The sequence below is a fragment of the Bombina bombina genome, chromosome 4 (assembly GCF_027579735.1).
Source record: "Bombina bombina isolate aBomBom1 chromosome 4, aBomBom1.pri, whole genome shotgun sequence".
Lineage (NCBI taxonomy): Eukaryota > Metazoa > Chordata > Amphibia > Anura > Bombinatoridae > Bombina > Bombina bombina.
Genome location: NC_069502.1, coordinates 879009483 through 879028079, shown reverse-complemented (window position 1 = coordinate 879028079; position 18597 = coordinate 879009483). Strand labels below are relative to the sequence as shown.

The 18597-nt window shown below is 37.4% G+C and overlaps 1 protein-coding gene across 1 annotated transcript in view; it reads right to left on the bottom strand.

Moving 5' to 3' along the window:
- Positions 1–18597, bottom strand: part of LOC128657411 (zinc finger protein 154-like) — a 148407-nt gene that overhangs the window by 120517 nt on the left and 9293 nt on the right. Inside the window, exon 3 of the mRNA XM_053711751.1 lies at positions 6939–7040. Coding sequence (XP_053567726.1) covers positions 6939–7040 — 102 coding nt within the window. The remainder of the gene's footprint in view (positions 1–6938; positions 7041–18597) is intronic.

Here is an 18597-nt window from a genome sequence, read left to right as displayed (position 1 = left end):
TCAGGGGAAGCATTGTCAGAGAGGGCTGTACTGCCTAGTATAGTGAACAGTCCTTCAGTCATGGAAGCAGGACATACTATAGTCAACAGTGCTTCAGTCATGGAAGAGGGACATACAAGTGTGGGCCTGAGGCAGATGTTGGTTGTAGGAGACTCTAATTAGGAAGGCTGATAGGGTAATAGAACAGTTTGCTGTCTTCCAGGGGTTTGTGTTAGGCATATTGTTGAGCGTATTGATAAATTGTTAGAGGGATGTGGGTCTGATCCTGCGGTCATGGTGCATATTGGTACTAATGAAGGAATCAGCAGGAGATGGAGTGTCCTAAAAAAATGACTTCAGGGAGTTAGGTAGCAAGCTTAAATCAAGGACATCCAAGGTAATATTTTCTGAAATATTACCAGTGCCATATGCTAACTCAGTAAGGCAGAAGCATTTAAAGGCAGTTAATTCCTGGTTAGAAACATGGTGTAAAAATGAGGGGTTTGACATTTAGAGCACTGGGCTGACTTTTCACTTGGGTACAATTTGTACAGTAAGGATAGATTGCACTTGAATGACATGGGTGTAGGTGTGTTAGGGGAGAGGAAGGTAGTACGCTTAGAGAATCTTTTTAACTAGGCAGGGGGGGGGGGGGATCAGTCCAAACATAACAGAACAGACAGATCAGTCTGTGAATATGTCACACCTAGAATATCTTAAAGGGACAGTATACTGTAAAATAGTTTTTCCCTTAATGTGTTTACAATTGCTTTTTTTTACCAACTGCAGAGTAAAAATGTATGACAATTAGCTTTTTAAGGTTTATTTGTGTATATTAATATTCTGATTTTGTGTTTTGAAGCCACAACCTAATAAAATGGGTTGGGCTTGTAGGTATAATCAGATCTCATTACTTTATCACATTGTGTACATATACCTGCTTCTTTATATTATATCTGTCCATAAAACAATCACCAGTACTTGGAGAGAACAATGGAAAATCAACATTGTATTACCTTATCTCTGCTATATGCCACTGGGAGTGTAATCTCTTCTGCTGGCTGTGTTTACAAAGCTTATCTTTAGCTTGGACCTGCTGCCACAAACTTTCAGAATAGGTGGGGATACCACATGCTAAATCAACTATTTCAAATGTCAATATAAGGGTAAAGGAGCTACTTGTAAACAATTTAATACACTCCAGCAGGTAAAGTGGATCATTGGGAACAAATTAAAGGGGAGAAAATTTTGAGTAAACTGTCCCTTTAAGGAAGGGATGATTCAGGAAATGTCACATTAGAGAGTTTGGAGGAAAGCTCACCAAGTAGCAGCAGAAAGCACATGAAAATTAAATGTATAACAGCAAATGCAAGAAGTAAAATAGGGGAGCTGGAGCTCTTAGTTGCAGAAGAGGACTATGATATTATCAGTATAGCTGAAACGTGATGGGATGATTCACATGACGGGGCAGTTAAAGGGTTATACTTTATTTAGGAGGGACAGGGGTAACAAAAGGGGTGGAGGAATCTGCATGTATATTAAAACCAACGTTAAACCGACAATAAGGGAAGATATTTATGATGATACAGGGGATAATGTAGAGACCCTGCTGTGGGTTGCAATAATGAGTGGGCGAAAAAAATCCTAAAAAAATATTACTAGGAATATGTTACAAGCCCCTCAACATTAGTGACGTGGAGGAAACTCAACTACTAATGCAAATAGGAAAGGCTGCCAATAAGAACAGTACTGTAATTATGTGAGAGTTTAAATACCCTGACATAAATTGGGCCAATGAAACTAGTAATAGATATTTAAATGTTCTCAGGGATAACTTCTTGTCACAATTAATAGAGGAGCCAACTAGCAATAAAACCATATTGGATTTAGTGCTATCAAACAAAACGGATATAATATCAAACATAGAAGTCAAAGAACATTTGGGTAACAGTGATCATAACATGGTCACATTTGAAATAACTTTCCATAAGCAGTGTCTTAAAGGTTTAACTAAGACTTCATTTTAAGAAAGCAAAATTCAATGGATTTAAAGGGACACTGTACCCAAAAAAATTCTTTCGCGATTCAGATTGAGCATGAAATTTTAGGCAACTTTCTAATTTACTCCTATTATCAAATTTTCTTTATTCTCTTGGTATCTTTATTTGAAATGCAAGAATGTAAGTTTAGATGCCGGCCCATTTTTGGTGAACAACCTGGGTTGTCCTTGCTGATTGGTGGATAAATTCATCCACCAATAAAAAAGTGCTGTCCAGAGTACTGAAACCAAAAAAAAAGCTTAGATGCCTTCTTTTTCAAATAATGATAGCAAGAGAATGAAGAAAAATTGATAATAGGAGTAAATTAGAAAGTTGCTTAAAATTGCATGCTCTTTCTGAATTACAAAAGAAAAAATTTGGGTTCAGTGTCCCTTTAAGGAAACATTAAATTACAAATTGGGACAAAGTATTCTCTAATAAAAATAGAGAGGATAGACAGATAACATTTAAAACTTTGTTAAATAAATATATATATCAGCACATACCATATGGTTATAAAAGTAAAATAAATAAATCCAAGCCAATGTGACTAAATAAAAATGTGTTAAGACAAATTAGGAAATGGAGGGCAAATAGTACAGAATCAACATAATACATTTATAAGAAATGTAACAAAGCAATCCAATTAGCCAAAATTGAAAATGAAAGATTAATTGCAAAGGATTAGTCAAACCCAAAGGACACTTTGAAAAAACTAGAACATACAAGCCCATACAGTTAACTTGCTTATGTCTAGAGGATATCAGGAAAAAACTGGATAATAATTAAAGGGACACTAAACCCACATGTTTTCTTTCATGATTCAGATAGAGCATGCAATTTTAAGCAACTTTCTAATTTACTCCTCTTATCAATTTTTCTTTGTTCTCTTGCTATCTTTATTTGAAAAAGAAGGCATCTAAGCTAAAGAGCCAGCAAATGTTTGGTTCAGAACAATGGATAGCACTTGTTTATTGGTGCTGTGCAATCAGCAAGGACAACCCAGGTTGTTCACCAAAAAAATAAACATACCAAGAGAATGAAGAAAATTTGATAATAGGAGTAAAATAGAAAGTTGCTTAAAATTGCATGCTTTATCTGAATCACAAAAGAAAAAATTTGGGTTCAGTGTCCCTTTAAGGTAAATAAAACTCCAGGCCCAGATGGAAGGGTTTACGGGAATTTAGCACTGTTACAGACAAACCTCAGGCATAGTACCCCAGGACTGGCGTAAAGCTGATGTGGTGCCACTCTTCAAAAAAGGGAAGCAGGGCTGATCTAGGAAGTTATTGACCAGTTAATCGGACATCAATAGTGGGGAATATACTCGAAGGGATTTTAAAGGAATATATTGATGAGCATATTTGTATAAACAAGATTATGAGTTGAAATCAGCATGGTTTTATGAGAAATAGATCATGTCAAACTAATTAGATTCTACTAGGAAGGAAGTAAAAATATAGATAAAGGGGAATCAGTTGATGTGATATACTAAAATTTTGCAAAGGTGTTTGATACAGTGCCACATGAGAGATTAATGTACAAAATTAAGGGACTGGATATCAGCCAATCGGAATTGAAGGGACGCCATCTTGGATGACGTCACTTAAAGGTACCGTCATTCGTCGTTAGTCGTCGGGAATTAGAGGATGGCTCCGCGTCGGCTCGTCTGAAGATTGAAGACGCCGCTTGGATGAAGACTTCAATCGGATGGAAGACTTCTTCAGCGCCCCTTGGATGATGACTTCTGCCGCTCCGGATTTCTTCTTCAGTTCCATCGGTGGGTCGGCTGGCTGAAGACGGCTAAAGGTAGGATGATCTTCAGGGGGGTAGTGTTAGGTTTATTTAAGGGGGGTTTGGGTTAGAGTAGGGGTATGTGGGTGGGGGGTTTTAATGTTGGGGGGGGTTGTATTTTTATTTTACAGGCAAAAGAGCTGTTTTCTTTGGGGCATGCCCCACAAAAGGCCCTTTTAAAGGGCTGGTAAGGTAATAGAGCTGGTAACTTTTTAATGTAGAATAGGGTAGGGAATTTTTTTATTTTGGGGGGCTTTGTTATTTTATTAGGGGGCTTAGATTAGGTGTAAGTAGCTTTAAATTGTTGTAATATTTTTGAAATGTTTGTAACTTATTTTTTTTTATTTGTTGTAACTTAGCTTTTTTAATTTTTTGTACTTTAGTTAGTTTATTTAATTGAATTTAATTGTAGTTATTTGTAGCTAATTTATTTAATTAATTTAATGATAGTGTAGTGTTAGGTTTAATTGTAACTTAGGTTAGGATTTATTTTACAGGTCATTTTGTATTTCTTTTAGCTAGGTAGTTATTAAAAAGTTAATAACTATTCTAACTAGCTAAAATAAATACAAAGTTACCTGTAAAATAAATATAAATCCTAAAATAGCTACAATGTAATTAATAATTACATTGTAGCTATCTTAGGGTTTATTTTACAGGTAAGTATTTAGTTTTAAATAGGATTAATTTAGTTAATAAGAGAAATATTATTTAGATTTATTTAATTAATATTTAAGTTAGGGGGGTGTTAGGGTTAGTGTTAGACTTAGGTTTAGGGGTTAATAATTTTATTACAGTGGCGGCGGTGTAGGGGGGGCAGGATAGGGGTTAATAAATGTATTATAAGTGGCGACGGTGTAGGGGGGGCAGATTAGGGGTTAATAAGTTTAATATAGGTGGCAGCGGGGTCCAGGAGCGGCTGTTTAGGGGTTAAACAATTTATTTAGTTGCGGCGGGGTCCGGGATCGGCAGGATAGGGGTTAATAACTTTATTATAGGTGGCGACGGTGTGGGTGGCAGGATAGGGGTTAATAGGTATTATGTAGGTGGCGGCGGGGTCCGGGAGCGGCGGTTTAGGGGTTAATACATATATTATAGTTGCGGCGGGGACCGGGAGCGGCGGTTTAGGGGTTAACCTATTTATTATAGTGGCAGTGGGCTCCTGTTTAGCGGGTAATACATTTATTTAGTTGCGGCGGTGTAGGGGGGACAGATTAGGGGTGTTTAGACTCGGGGTACATGTTAGGGTGTTAGGTGTAGACAGCTCCCATAGGAATCAATGGGATGTCGGGCAACATAAACTTTCACTATGGTCAGACTCCCATTGATTCCTATGGGATCCGCCGCTTCCAGGGCGGTGGTTTGAAAACCAGGTACGCTGGGCCGGAAAAGTGCCGAGCGTACCTGCTAGTTTTTTGATAACTAGCAAAAGTAGTCAGATTGTGCCGAACTTGTGTGCGGAACATCTGGAGTGATGTAAGAATCGATCTGTGTCGGACTGAGTCCAGCGGATCGAAGCTTACGTCACAAAATTCTACTTTTGCCGGTGTAAAGGGCTTGATAACTAAGGCGAATCAGCCTCGCCACAAATACGCTGCGGAATTCCAGCGTATTTGAGATTGATGGCTTGATAACTAGAGGCCTGTGTCTTTCACACCACAATTTGTGACAGTTAAGTTAGAATTGCTGACGGCAAAATTTCTCTAGTATTTCTGGTATATAATTTGTCAATGCGGTTGAATTATTGTCTTATAATTCCCCGCAACTTACTATACTATGGTTCTAAGCTTTCTTGTCATGCTAGATATTTCCACTGTTAGTGATATTAACGCTCATGTTAATATATGGCTATCTTATTGCACTCTGTATAGTCCGTTAGTGTGGTTAGGTTGCCGCCAGGATGTACCAGGCATAGTGTTCTATCATAGATGCTGGGCCTTTTTATCACGTTAAATGTTTCCACAACTAATATTATTATAGCTCTTATTAGTGCCTAACTATCTTGCCATTTAATGTGCTGAGCCTTCTTATCACGCTAAATATTTCCACAGTTAATAATATTATAGCTCTCTTTGATGTACAGCTATCTTGCTACTTTGTATATATATATATATAGTTCGTTAATATGATAAATTGCAGTTTTATGTTTACACACTCAATTCAACATATTGTACCATGTCAGATCAGCAAGGGTGCGTTAGGCATAGCGATCATATAATCGGTACTTAGCCTTCTTTTACACTAAATTATTCCACAAATGTTAGTGTTATCGCTCATATAGGTGCTACGCTATCCTGTCCTGTTGAATATCATCCAGGTCAGTGGTGTTTATTACTCAAGTATAGACCCCCTTATATCTCCCACTATTATTTGAGTGAATATAGTTAGTTATTTTGTTTGTTCATGTATATGCTCTCTTAAGCTGATTTTAGACCACAGAGTTTAAGCTAAAAACTGTGTCTGGGCATAAGAGTGCTATTTGCATACTTTTTTGTGGGTAATTCTTATCCACTATTTCTAGTGTCCTATTTATTTATGCAGAGCACCAACCCACAAAATAACCAACAGTGGATTACAGCACATTTGTATAATTTTAAATCAAATGTGAACACAGTATTAAAAATTAAGTGGGGATTGCCTATTTAAATAGTGCCATTGTCATTTTTTTTTTTTTCGTTAGCCAAACTGGGTCTGTTTTCTTTAGAAAAAAAAGGCGCTTGAGAGGTGCCATGATTACTTTATATAAATATATTCAAGGCCCATACACAGAGATGGCAGAAGCTCCATTTATTCCAAGAAAACAGTTTGTGACAAGAGGTCACAATTAAAGCCTGGAGGAAAGGAGATTTAATCTCCTGCAACGGAAATGTTTATTCACTGTAAGAGCAATAAAATTGTGGAACTCATTACCAAAGTAGGTAATGAATGCCAATACCTTAGATACATTTAAAAAATATTTTGATAAATTTCTGGCTAGAAACAGAATTCAGGGATATGATTGCTGGCGTTAAATGGGTCACCTTTTAATGGGATTCATTTAAACACAACTGGAGTATATTAGATTTGTATAGGTTGAACTCTATGGACTTTGGTCTTTTTTTCAACCTCATCTACTATGTTACTCACCAGCAGGGAGGGACCAATGTATTTCAGTCCGATAGTCATCTGTCTCATCCTCCTCTTTCTTCACATATAATAGCCCAGTGCCTGGGTTTTCCTCTAGATGCCCTGTAATTGCAGCAAGAATTTACCTGGCAGTAAATGGATTTATTATTCAAAAACACTTTTAACGCGTGTTGCCTCTTAATTAAATTGAATTGGGAAAGCTTCTTTGAGAAATACATTGTAAAATTGTGCTGATATCTGATCATTTTTCTTTTGACAGAACAAGTAAAAAAACAACTACAAAAGAATCATAAATAATGTAATAATACAAAAAAGGGGCATACAACTCCCTATTCTAGATAACCTGCTTCCTAACAATTTAACGCTGGATTTTGAGCAGCTTGTCTATGTGAGTTCAGACCCAGTACTACTGCAGCTGTAGTGCTATAATTATACCTGTGTATCAGCACACACAGCTTTTCTATGTGAGATCAGACCCAGTACTACTGCAGCTGCAGTACTATAATTATACCGGTGTATCAGCACACAGCTTGTTTATGTGACTCAGACCCAATACTAGCGCAGCTGTAGTGCTAAAATTATACCCGTGTATCAGCACACACAGCTTGTCTATGTGAGATCAGACCCAGTACTACTGCAGCTGTAGTGCTATAATTATACCTGTGTATCAGCACACACAGCTTGTCTATGTGACTCAGACCCAGTACTACTGCAGCTGTAGTGCTATAATTATACCTGTGTATCAGCACACACAGCTTGTCTATGTGACTCAGACCCAGTAATACTGCAGCTGTAGTGCTATAATTATACCTGTGTATCACACACACACACACAACTTGTCGATGTAAGCTCAGACCCAGTAATTATGCAGCTGTAGTGCTATAATTATACTGTGTATCAGCACACACAGCTTGTCTATGTGACTCAGACCCAAGTACTACTGCAGCTGTAGTGCTATAATTATACCCGTGCATCAGCACACACAGCTAGTCTATGTGACACAGACCCAGTACTACTGCAGCTGTAGTGCTATAATTATACTGTGTATCAGCACACACAGCTTGTCTATGTGACTCAGACACAGTGCTACTGCAGCTGTAGTGCTATAATTATACTGTGTATCAGCACACACAGCTTGTCTATGTGAGCTGAGACCCAGTACTACTGCAGCTGTAGTGCTATAATTATACCCGTGCATCAGCACACACAGCTAGTCTATGTGACACAGACCCAGTACTACTGCAGCTGTAGTGCTATAATTATACTGTGTATCAGCACACACAGCTTGTCTATGTAAGCTCAGACCCAGTACTACTGCAGCTGTAGTGCTATAATTATACCTCTGTGTATCAGCATATACAGCTTGTCTATGTGACACAGACCCAGTACTACTGCAGCTGTAGTGCTATAATTATACTGTGTATTAGCACACACAGCTTGTCTATGTGACTCAGACCCAGTACTACTGCAGCTGTAGTGCTATAATTATACCTGTGTATCAGCACACACAGCTTGTCTATGTGGCACAGACCCAAGTACTACTGCAGCTGTAGTGCTATAATTATACTGTGTATCAGCACACACAGCTTGTCTATGTGACTCAGACCCAGTACTACTGCAGCTGTAGTGCTATAATTATACTGTGTATCAGTGCACACAGCTTGTCTATGTGACTCAGACCCAATACTACTGCAGCTGTAGTGCTATAATTATACCTGTGTATCAGCACACACAGCTAGTCCATTGACTCAGACCCAGTAATACTGCAGCTGTAGTGCTATAATTATACCTGTGTATCACACACATACAGCTTGTCGATGTAAGCTCAGACCCAGTACTTATGCAGCTGTAGTGCTATAATTATAATGTGTATCAGCAAACACACAGCTTGTCTATGTGACTCAGACCCAAGTACTACTGCAGCTGTAGTGCTATAATTATACCCGTGTATCAGCACACACAGCTTGTCTATGTGACACAGACCCAGTACTACTGCAGCTGTAGTGCTATAATTATACTGTGTATAAGCACACACAGCTTGTCTATGCGACTCAGACCCAGTACTACTGCAGCTGTAGTGCTATTATTATACCTGTGTATCAACACACACAGCTTGTCTATGTAAGCTCAGACCCAGTAATACTGCAGCTGTAGTGCTATAATTATACCTGTGTATCAGCACACACAGCTTGTCTATGTAAGCTCAGACCCAGGAATACTGCAGCTGTAGTGCTATAATTATACCCCTGTATCAGCACACAGCTTGTCTATGTGACTCAGACCCAGTACTACTGTAGCTGTAGTGCTATAATTATACCTGTGTATCCCACACACAGCTTGTCTATGTGACTCACACCCAGTACTACTGCAGCTGTAGTGCTATAATTATACCTGTGTATCAGCACACACAGCTTTTCTATGTGACTCAGACCAAAGTACTACTGCAGCTGTAAAGCTATAATTATACTCGTGTATCAGCACACACAGCTTGTCTATGTGACTCAGACCCAGTACTACTGCAGCTGTAGTGCTATAATTATACTGTGTATCAGTACACACAGCTTGTCTATGTGACTCAGACCCAGTACTACTGCAGCTGTAGTGCTATACTTATACCTGTGTATCACACACACAGCTTGTCTATGTGACTCAGACCCAAGTACTACTGCAGCTGTAGTGCTATAATTATACCTGTGTATCAGCACACACAGCTTGTCTATGTGAGCTCTCAGACCCAGTACCATTACAGCTCTAGTACTATTATTATACCCCTGTATCAGCACACACAGCTTGTCTATGTGACTCAGACCCAGTACTACTACAGCTGTAGTGCTATAATTATACTGTGTATCAGCACACACAGCTTGTCTATGTGACTCACACCCAGTACTACTGCAGCTGTAGTGCTATAATTATACTGTGTATCAGCAAACACAGCTTGTCTATGTGACTCAGACCCAGTACTACTGCAGCTGTAGTGCTATAATTATACTGTGTATCAGCACACACACCTTGTCTATGTGACTCAGACCCAGTACTACTGCAGCTGTAGTGCTTTAATTATACTGTGTATCAGCACACACAGCTTGTCTATGTGACACAGACAAAGTACTACTGCAGCTGTAGTGCTATAATTATACTGTGTATCAGCACACACAGCTTGTCTATGTGACTCACACCCAGTACTACTGCAGCTGTAGTGCTATAATTATACTGTGTATCAGCACACACAGCTTGTCTATGTGACACAGACCCAGTACTACTGCAGCTGTAGTGCTATAATTATACTGTGTATCAGCACACACAGCTTGTCTATGTGACACAGACCCAGTACTACTGCAGCTGTAGTGCTATAATTATACCTGTGTATCAGCACACACAGCTTGTCTATGTGACTCACGCCCAGTACTACTGCAGTTGTAGTGCTATAATTATAGTGTGTATCAGCACACACAGCTTGTCTATGTGACACAGACCCAGTACTACTGCAGCTGTAGTGCTATAATTATACCTGTGTATCAGCACACACAGCTTGTCTATGTGACTCACGCCCAGTACTACTGCAGCTGTAGTGCTATAATCATACTGTGTATCAGCACACACAGCTTGTCTATGTGACACAGACCAAGTACTACTGAAGCTGTAATACTATAATTATACCTATGTATCAACACACACAGCTTGTCTATGTGAGATCAGACCCAGTACTACTGCAGCTGTAGTGCTATAATTATACCTGTGTATCAGCACACAGCTTTTCTATGTGAGCTCAGACCCAGTACTACTGCAGCTGTTGTGCAGACACAGCCCACACAACAGTCTTCTGCTGCCATCCAGCCCAGGTTTGTCTTTGCACAGGGGCCCATCGTAAGACTCAATTACCTCAGCTTATCAAGCCCAGTTGAAGAAAAACTTACCTGACCTTCTCAGATCCTTTTTCGGGTCCACTCACATAACTATGTCAGGCCCAGCCTTACAACCATGAGCACAAATAAAATATAAAATAGAACGGCCTATCACAAGGGTCGGCAAACTATCCACTAAGGGGTCAGAATGCAAGGTTAGAGAGAAATTATAACCCCTAGAGTGCCAGGGTTTGTGGCATTATTTTCTATAGGTACAGGTCTTATATTGTTTATGTGCCATTTCATGAAGAAGATTTTGTGCAACAAATAAAATGAAGAGCATTAAGATATAGAATTACTAGTAAAATAACTTTTTCACATTTGAGATGGCAACGCAGTAATGAGCTACTAGTGTAAGGTTTAACTTTCTAAATAGTATAATAATATAAACCTGAGCTGCACAATAATGTGTCTGCTGTGTAACCATCTGAGCAAATATAACTGTTATTCACAAAGAAAAATGTCACCATCACAGAATCTTCACTTTACTTAATATGCGCTAATCCCCTGTAGCCGTATTTATAGGAACTTCCACTTCCTCAGGCTTCACCTGATCACATACATACGATTCTCCTCCGTGCTCAACCGCTGAGCCATCTGAAGGCATCACATCCATACGGCCTGTAACGTTAGAATACACCTTTATATATGCGCACTTGTCTGTAACCTGTGTACTTTAGAGGGACAGTCTACACCAGAATTGTTATTATATAAAAAGATAGATAATCCCTTTATTACCCATTCCACAGTTTTTCATAACCAACACTGTTATATTAATATACTTTTAACCTCTATGCCTAAGCCTCTGCTGACTGCCCCTTTATTTAATTTTTTTTGACAGACTTGCATTTTAACCAATCAGTGCTGACTCCCAGGTTACTCCATATGCGTGAGCATAATGTTATCTATATGGCACACGTGAACTAACGCCCTCTAGTTGTGAAAAACTGTCAAAATGCATTCAGATCAGAGGCGGCCTTCAAGGGCTAAGAAAATAGCATAAGAACCTACCTAATTTAGCTTTCAACTAACAATACCAAGAAAACAAAGCAAAATTGATGACAAAAACTAATTGGAAAGTTGTTTAAAATGACATACCCTATCTGAATCAAGTTTAACTAGAATGTCCCTTTAAACACAACTAATGTGCACACTAATCTGTAACCTTTGTATCACACACATAACGTGCACAGTTTCCTGTGCCTCACACACACACACACCATACATACACATTAACCTGTATAACCGATGCCTCAGAAAATACATATGTGCACACTAACCTGTAACCCACATGCCTCAAATAGAACACACAGAAACATATGCATGTAACATACGTACCCACTAAATAGTACACGACACAAATGCACTCTCGCCTGTAACGCGAGTATCATAAACAGAACATATGAGCACACTCACCACTAATCAGAGTATCTCATAGATAACATATACTTCAGTGCAAAAGTTTTAGACAGGTGTGAAAAAATAGTGTCATTGTAAAGTAAGAATGCTTTTTAAAAAAAAAGTAAATGTTAATAGTTTAATTTTTATCAATAAACAAAGTGCAAAGTGAGTTAACAAAATAAAATTTAAATCAAATAAATAGTTGGTGTTACCACTCTTTACTTTCAAACCCCCCCCCATCAATTCTTTTATGTACACAAGAGCAGTCAGGGTTTTTTTTTTAGGCATATAGGGCAAGATTTATCAATTTGCAAGCGTAGAGGATTCGCATGTTGTAAACCTGTCCACATCTGATCGAAAATTGTAACATAGTAGATGCGGTTGAAAGTAGACATAAGTCCATCAAGTTCAACCTAAACAGATCTTATTGGATTTACAATAAAGCTCAAATTGATCCAAAATTAGTTCCATTAAAAAAGGTGACCCATTTAAATGTTGGGCGCATTTGTGCCGCTCCCTACCCTCATGCAACCAACTGCATGAGAGTAGAGTTTGTTAATCACCCTGGCCGAATGAATCCGGGGTGATTTTTTATTTTTTTTATCTGCCAACTCCAGTTTGGCAGAGAGGGTTTAAAAGGACAATATACACCAATTTTCATATAGCTGCATGTAATAGACATTACTTTAACGAAGAATATGCACAGTATAAAACCTTTTTTTTTTTTTTTTTTTTTTTTTTTTTTAAACTTAGCACTGTTGATGAGGTTAGGTTGGGACACCCACTGAAATTGGTTGAGAAAGCAAGAAAGCAGACACTCCCCCCTGCATATGAAAAGACCCATTAGACAAACAGGAATCTGTAGATATCAGTATACATCTTAAACTTTGGGGCTAGGTTAGGAGTCTGAAAATCAGCACGTTATTTAAAAATCAGCAAAACTATACATTTTTACAAAATTACTCCCTGGTGGGCTATATAAATAGGTTACCTACAAAACAAATCTAGAGTACAATGTCCCTTTAAGAAGCAGCAGTTTAAACCGGTGCTTCATAAATATCAGTTGCAATCTCCCCATTATAAATCTTGTCAATAGTCTGCTGCATGATTAAACAAGTATACCAAGCAAGTGCCAACAATCATCAATTTGATATGTTGGTTGAAACACAATCTTTAAAGGGACAGTCTAGTTCAAAATAAGCTTTCTTGATTCAGATAGGTCATGCACTTTTAAACAACTTCCCAATTTATTTTTATCACAAATTTTGCTTTGTTCTCTTGGTATTCTTAGTTGAAAACTAAACCTAGGAGGTTCATATGCTAATTTCTTAGACCTTGAAGGCCTCCTCTAAGCTGAATGCATTTCGAGTTTTTCACCACTAGAGAGTGTTAGTTCATGTGAGTCATATAGATAACACTGTGCTCACGCACGTGGAGTTACCTGGGAGTCAGCACTGATTGGTTAAAATAAAAGTCTGTCAAAAGAACTGAAATAAGGGGGCAGTCTGTAGAGAATTAGCTACAAGATAATCCAGAGGTAAAAAGTGTATTAATATAACTGTGTTGGTTATGCAAAACTAGGGAATGAATATCTATCTTTTAAAACAATAAAAATGCTGGTGTAGACTGCCCCTTTAACTGAAACAGCTGTGCAGGAGAAATAAAACTGGTTGAGGAACAGCCACACTCTGCTAACAAGGTGAGGATGCTAAAGACTGTTTAATGTCAAAGGTCATACACCATGGCAAGACTGAACACAGCAACAAGACACAAGGTAGTTATTAGATATGTGCATATTGCTCCTGAATGAATTAGGAGGCTACAAACCGCATCTGGCTCTTCATTCATCTTTGCAATCTCAGTGTGATGCGCATTCACAAGAATAAATGCGGCTTGTGTCCACCTACTTCCTGATTCTTTGAGGAATTATGCGCACGAATCCACATATCTAGTAGTTTTACTACATTAGTAAGGTCTCTCCCAGGCAGAAATTTCAAGGCAGACAGGAATTTCCAGATACGCTGTCCAAGCTTTTCTGAAGCACAAAAAATAGGCAACGTTGAGGACAAATCATGCTTACTTCCCTTTGCAATCAGAAGGTGTCCAGCAGTTCCATCAGCTCAGATTTTCTGCCAGGAGAAGTCTGTTCAGAAGTAATCTTCATAAAAGACTTAGGCCAAAAAGCTATACCCCTGAAATGGAAACAAGGCCAAGTGACTCGACTTTGTAAGAAAACACAGGAACTAAAGTGCAGAAAAAAGGCAGTTTGTTCACCGAAGGGGTGGAGAGAGGTACAAGAACGGTTGTCTGCAGGCAACAGTGAAGCATGGCGGAGGTTCCTTTCTTTTTTTTAATGCACTTAAAAAAAATCGATAAGGAAAAACTAAATCCAGCTGAGCCTCAGAAGAAGCAAACACATAAAAATGGTAGAATTTAGTAAACGTATTCAAAGAAGAAGTAACTGCCTTGCAAACTTGATCAGCCGAAGCCTCATTTTTTAAACTGGCAGAAAAGCCCTTATCCAAACCATCTTGTAAGAATTGCAAAATCATAGGAATTCTAAAATGATAAATTATTTAATTAGCAGTTGGTTATCAGATCAGCATTCAGATAGTGGAAGTTATCTGGTATACTAGTTGTGTTTTTAAATGTATGTGTTGCATAAATGTTAATAAAGTGTATTCTTCTTTCCATAAATAATTTACTATAATAGTGTGTAATTCAGCACTGGGCTTAAAGCCCCAAATCCTTGTTTGGATCCCTAATCCAATATGAATTCTAGAAGGATGCCAGGAAAAAACATGATCTATACACCAAGAAATAAAGGCCTTCCAAACCTTATGATAAATCTTTCTAGTTGCAGGCTTACAAGCCTTAATTAAGGTTTTGAACACAGAATCAGGGAAACCTCTAAGTCTAAGGACTAAACAGTTCAATTTCCATTGATGAGAAAGAAGGTCTGATCGTAGAGGAAGAATCCAAGAAGGACAAGTGGACATCTGATCCAGATCCGCATACCAAATCCTGTGAGGCCAAGCTGGGGCAATCAGAATTACTGAAGATTTATCTAGGTTTATCTTGAAGACCACTCTGGGAAGAAGTAACATAGGAGGAAACAGATAAGCTGAAATGACCAAATAACTACTAGAGTATCCACAAAGTCTGCCTGAGGATACCTGGACCTCGCAAAGTACCTGGGAAGTTTGTTGTTCAAATGAGAAACTATCAGTTCTTTATCTGGAGAACCTCAAAGATTCACAATCTGATTGAACACACCCTGGTGAAGAAACCACTCCCTTGGATGTAGAAATTGACAAATGAGAAAGTACGCTTCCCAGTTGTTCACTACTGGAATATGAATCACTGGAATTTATATCCACCCAAGAGAAAACTTGCACCAGGAACTGATGACTATTGAACTGCAAGTTCCCCCCTGATGGTTGACATAAGCCACTGCTATAAAATTGTATTTTTGGAAATGGAGATGAGACTCCCTTTCCAATAGAGGCCAAGCATGAAGAGCTCTGGAAATAGCACTGAGTTCCAGAACATTTATTGGTAACCTAGCCTCTCAAGAATCCCAAACTCCCTGTGCTCTCAGACACTCACAAACAGCTCCCCAACCATAAACACTTGCATCTGTAGTGATCACAGTCCAGGTAGGATGCCCCTTAATAATAAACTGATGACTAACCACCAAGTCAAAGACAGACTTGTAATGGAATCCAAAAACTCTTTTGAGATAGCTGAGTATCCCTGCACCACTGACGAAGCATACAAAGCTGAAGAGGTCTCATGTGAAATTGAGCAAAAGGAATTAAATCTGACACTGCAATCATGAGCCCAAAAACTTCCATACAAAAAAACAGAGGTAAACAAGAGGGACTAAAGGCTCAGACAAGTTAGAAAAAGACTCATGGAGGCAAAATCTATTTGAAACCCCAAGAAAGTTACCCTTGACTGAGGTGTGGAGTTATAAAATCATGATTAGAATAAATTATAAAATCATGATTAGAAAATATACAATTTCAAAGAAGAATTACACATTAAATATGTTATTCATAGATAAAACATTTAGATATAAATTAAGATATAGAATATGGAAGAGTTATAAATTAAATTAACTTAGGATTAGTCAGTTTAGTTAGTAATGGGTTAAATAGTGTTTTAAAGACAATGTATTTAAAACTGTGACATTTACATTCAGTTGCTGTTGTCAATCAAAACACCTATACTGCTAGCTAGACACATAGTATTATTAACACTCTAATACACTGCGCATGAACAAGTTAAAATAGTATTTTCTATATGTCAGCCAAAATTATAAAGTCTTTTAAGGAAGTTTAAATATACAAAGATAGCCTTTTCATTTATGGTATGCTTTGATTTCATTGGCTTAAAAATTGTATATAAGTTTTGCCTTTGTATGAAGCTATTGTTATCTTCTGCCTTAAGATCTCGAGGTATGTAATTAATCTTGCTGTGATTAATAAATAGTTTATGTCAACTAATATTTGATAAATATGAGTATTAATTTAATCTGTTAGATAACCCAGATTAAATATTTGTCTATAGTTAGGGTTTTGTCTAACGAAGGCATATAAAGTCATATAAGAATAATTCTTACAAGCATCTAATTTTTATCTTCTTTTGCGAGAATCATACATATACATCTGTTGCTAAACACTCATTTAGTGACAGCCCTTAGACTAGAGAGGAATATATACGACACATTGGGGGCATCGTCCTGTTGAAATTCGAAACCCTTGGACCATAGTGCATTCTTAAGCTGGACTTTGAACACTGTGTGTGTCTGCTGCTACTGATGCTCTGTAAGTAACTTATTCTTTTTTATCAAATAGAGTTAAATTATGGCTGTGCACACCATAAATTTTGACTTAATTGACATAGATTAGAGATCCACCCTGTATTGTATAATCTCCCTTATGTGTTTCAGGATTGTGTAATTGCTAACATTGTGGTTAAAAAGGATGAAATGTTAGAAGGACTATTAGGAACCTTATTGAAATCCTTAAGTTTAAATGAGCAGTTACATATTAATTATAATTTGCAGGCATCTCTTTTAGATTCCTTAGAGATACAGTTAGAAGACAGTAGGAAATATAGTATGTTATCTGCACATACATGTGGTCTTCTGAATGATAAACTTTCTATATTAGAAAATAATAATACTTTGTTTAAAGAAGTTGTTGAATTTTTGCAAAATTTGCGACAAACCTCTGCAAATGTTAAATTCTCTGATAGTACATATGGCAGTGGTATTTTTATGTATTGTACTAAACAAAATGGTTTTATTCAAATTGGTACTTTAAATACTGACCTTCCCCATAGTCTGAAACAGAATAAGAATGTGTTTCTAGACAATTCAGATGCATGTGTTACACCATCTGCTCCTTCCTTGTATAAAAACACATATTCAGACTTTCAAAGTTCTGAGACTATTCCAGTATTTCCTCTATCACGCCCTCCTGCTTTATCAGAAAATGAGGTAATCTCAGCTGAAAAGTTACAATCTCTAATGGCCCATTATGATAAAATATCTAAAGATTTTGATGATATGGAGATTGCTTTGCATAAGGCAAAAGGGTCAGAAATTAATGCTAAATCAGACTTAGATAGTAAATTAAATTATTTATCTCAAGGACTATCTTTTGTTAAATCTGTAAATGAAAACTATAAAACTGAGTTTTCTAACCTAAGAAATGTTTCTAATGCTGAAATAGGAAATACTGACAGATTTGTAAAGGAACAGCTGCTCTTAGTTCCCTTTTCACAGTTGATTGATAGATGCTGTAAAAAGCAGTTTGGAGTGACATAGGGTTTTAAGTTACAAAATGAATCTTTTACATGGATTCTCTTCCTAAATGATTTTTTGTAGTCTATTTCAGGAACAACAAAGTGATTTTAACATCTTTTTTCTTAAGACTACAAGTGGCTTGTATATATGTAAATAAGCATGCTATGCAATATAAGTTGTGTGAAAACTAAGACAGCATGAATACTGAGAAACAACATATAGTTTCTTTTGAAAAAAAAATAAAATAAAAATGGTTTATTTTTCAGGTATATATATTTATAAACTTGTGAATCCTTAGTCTGTTCAAGATTCTGCCTTTAATTGTGATAGGATTTGAACAACTATACTGTGAATGACACTGCTATAAAAGGATCAAAAGAACCAGTCTTGGAACAGTTTGTTATTTGTTTGAACAATTCCTACACTCTAAGACTACCTCATATTATGCCTGTTATATTTATGCTTATAGTTTTCATATAAATTGTTAAGTTGTCTAAGAAAATACATATATATTTTATTTTAGTTGTTAATATAT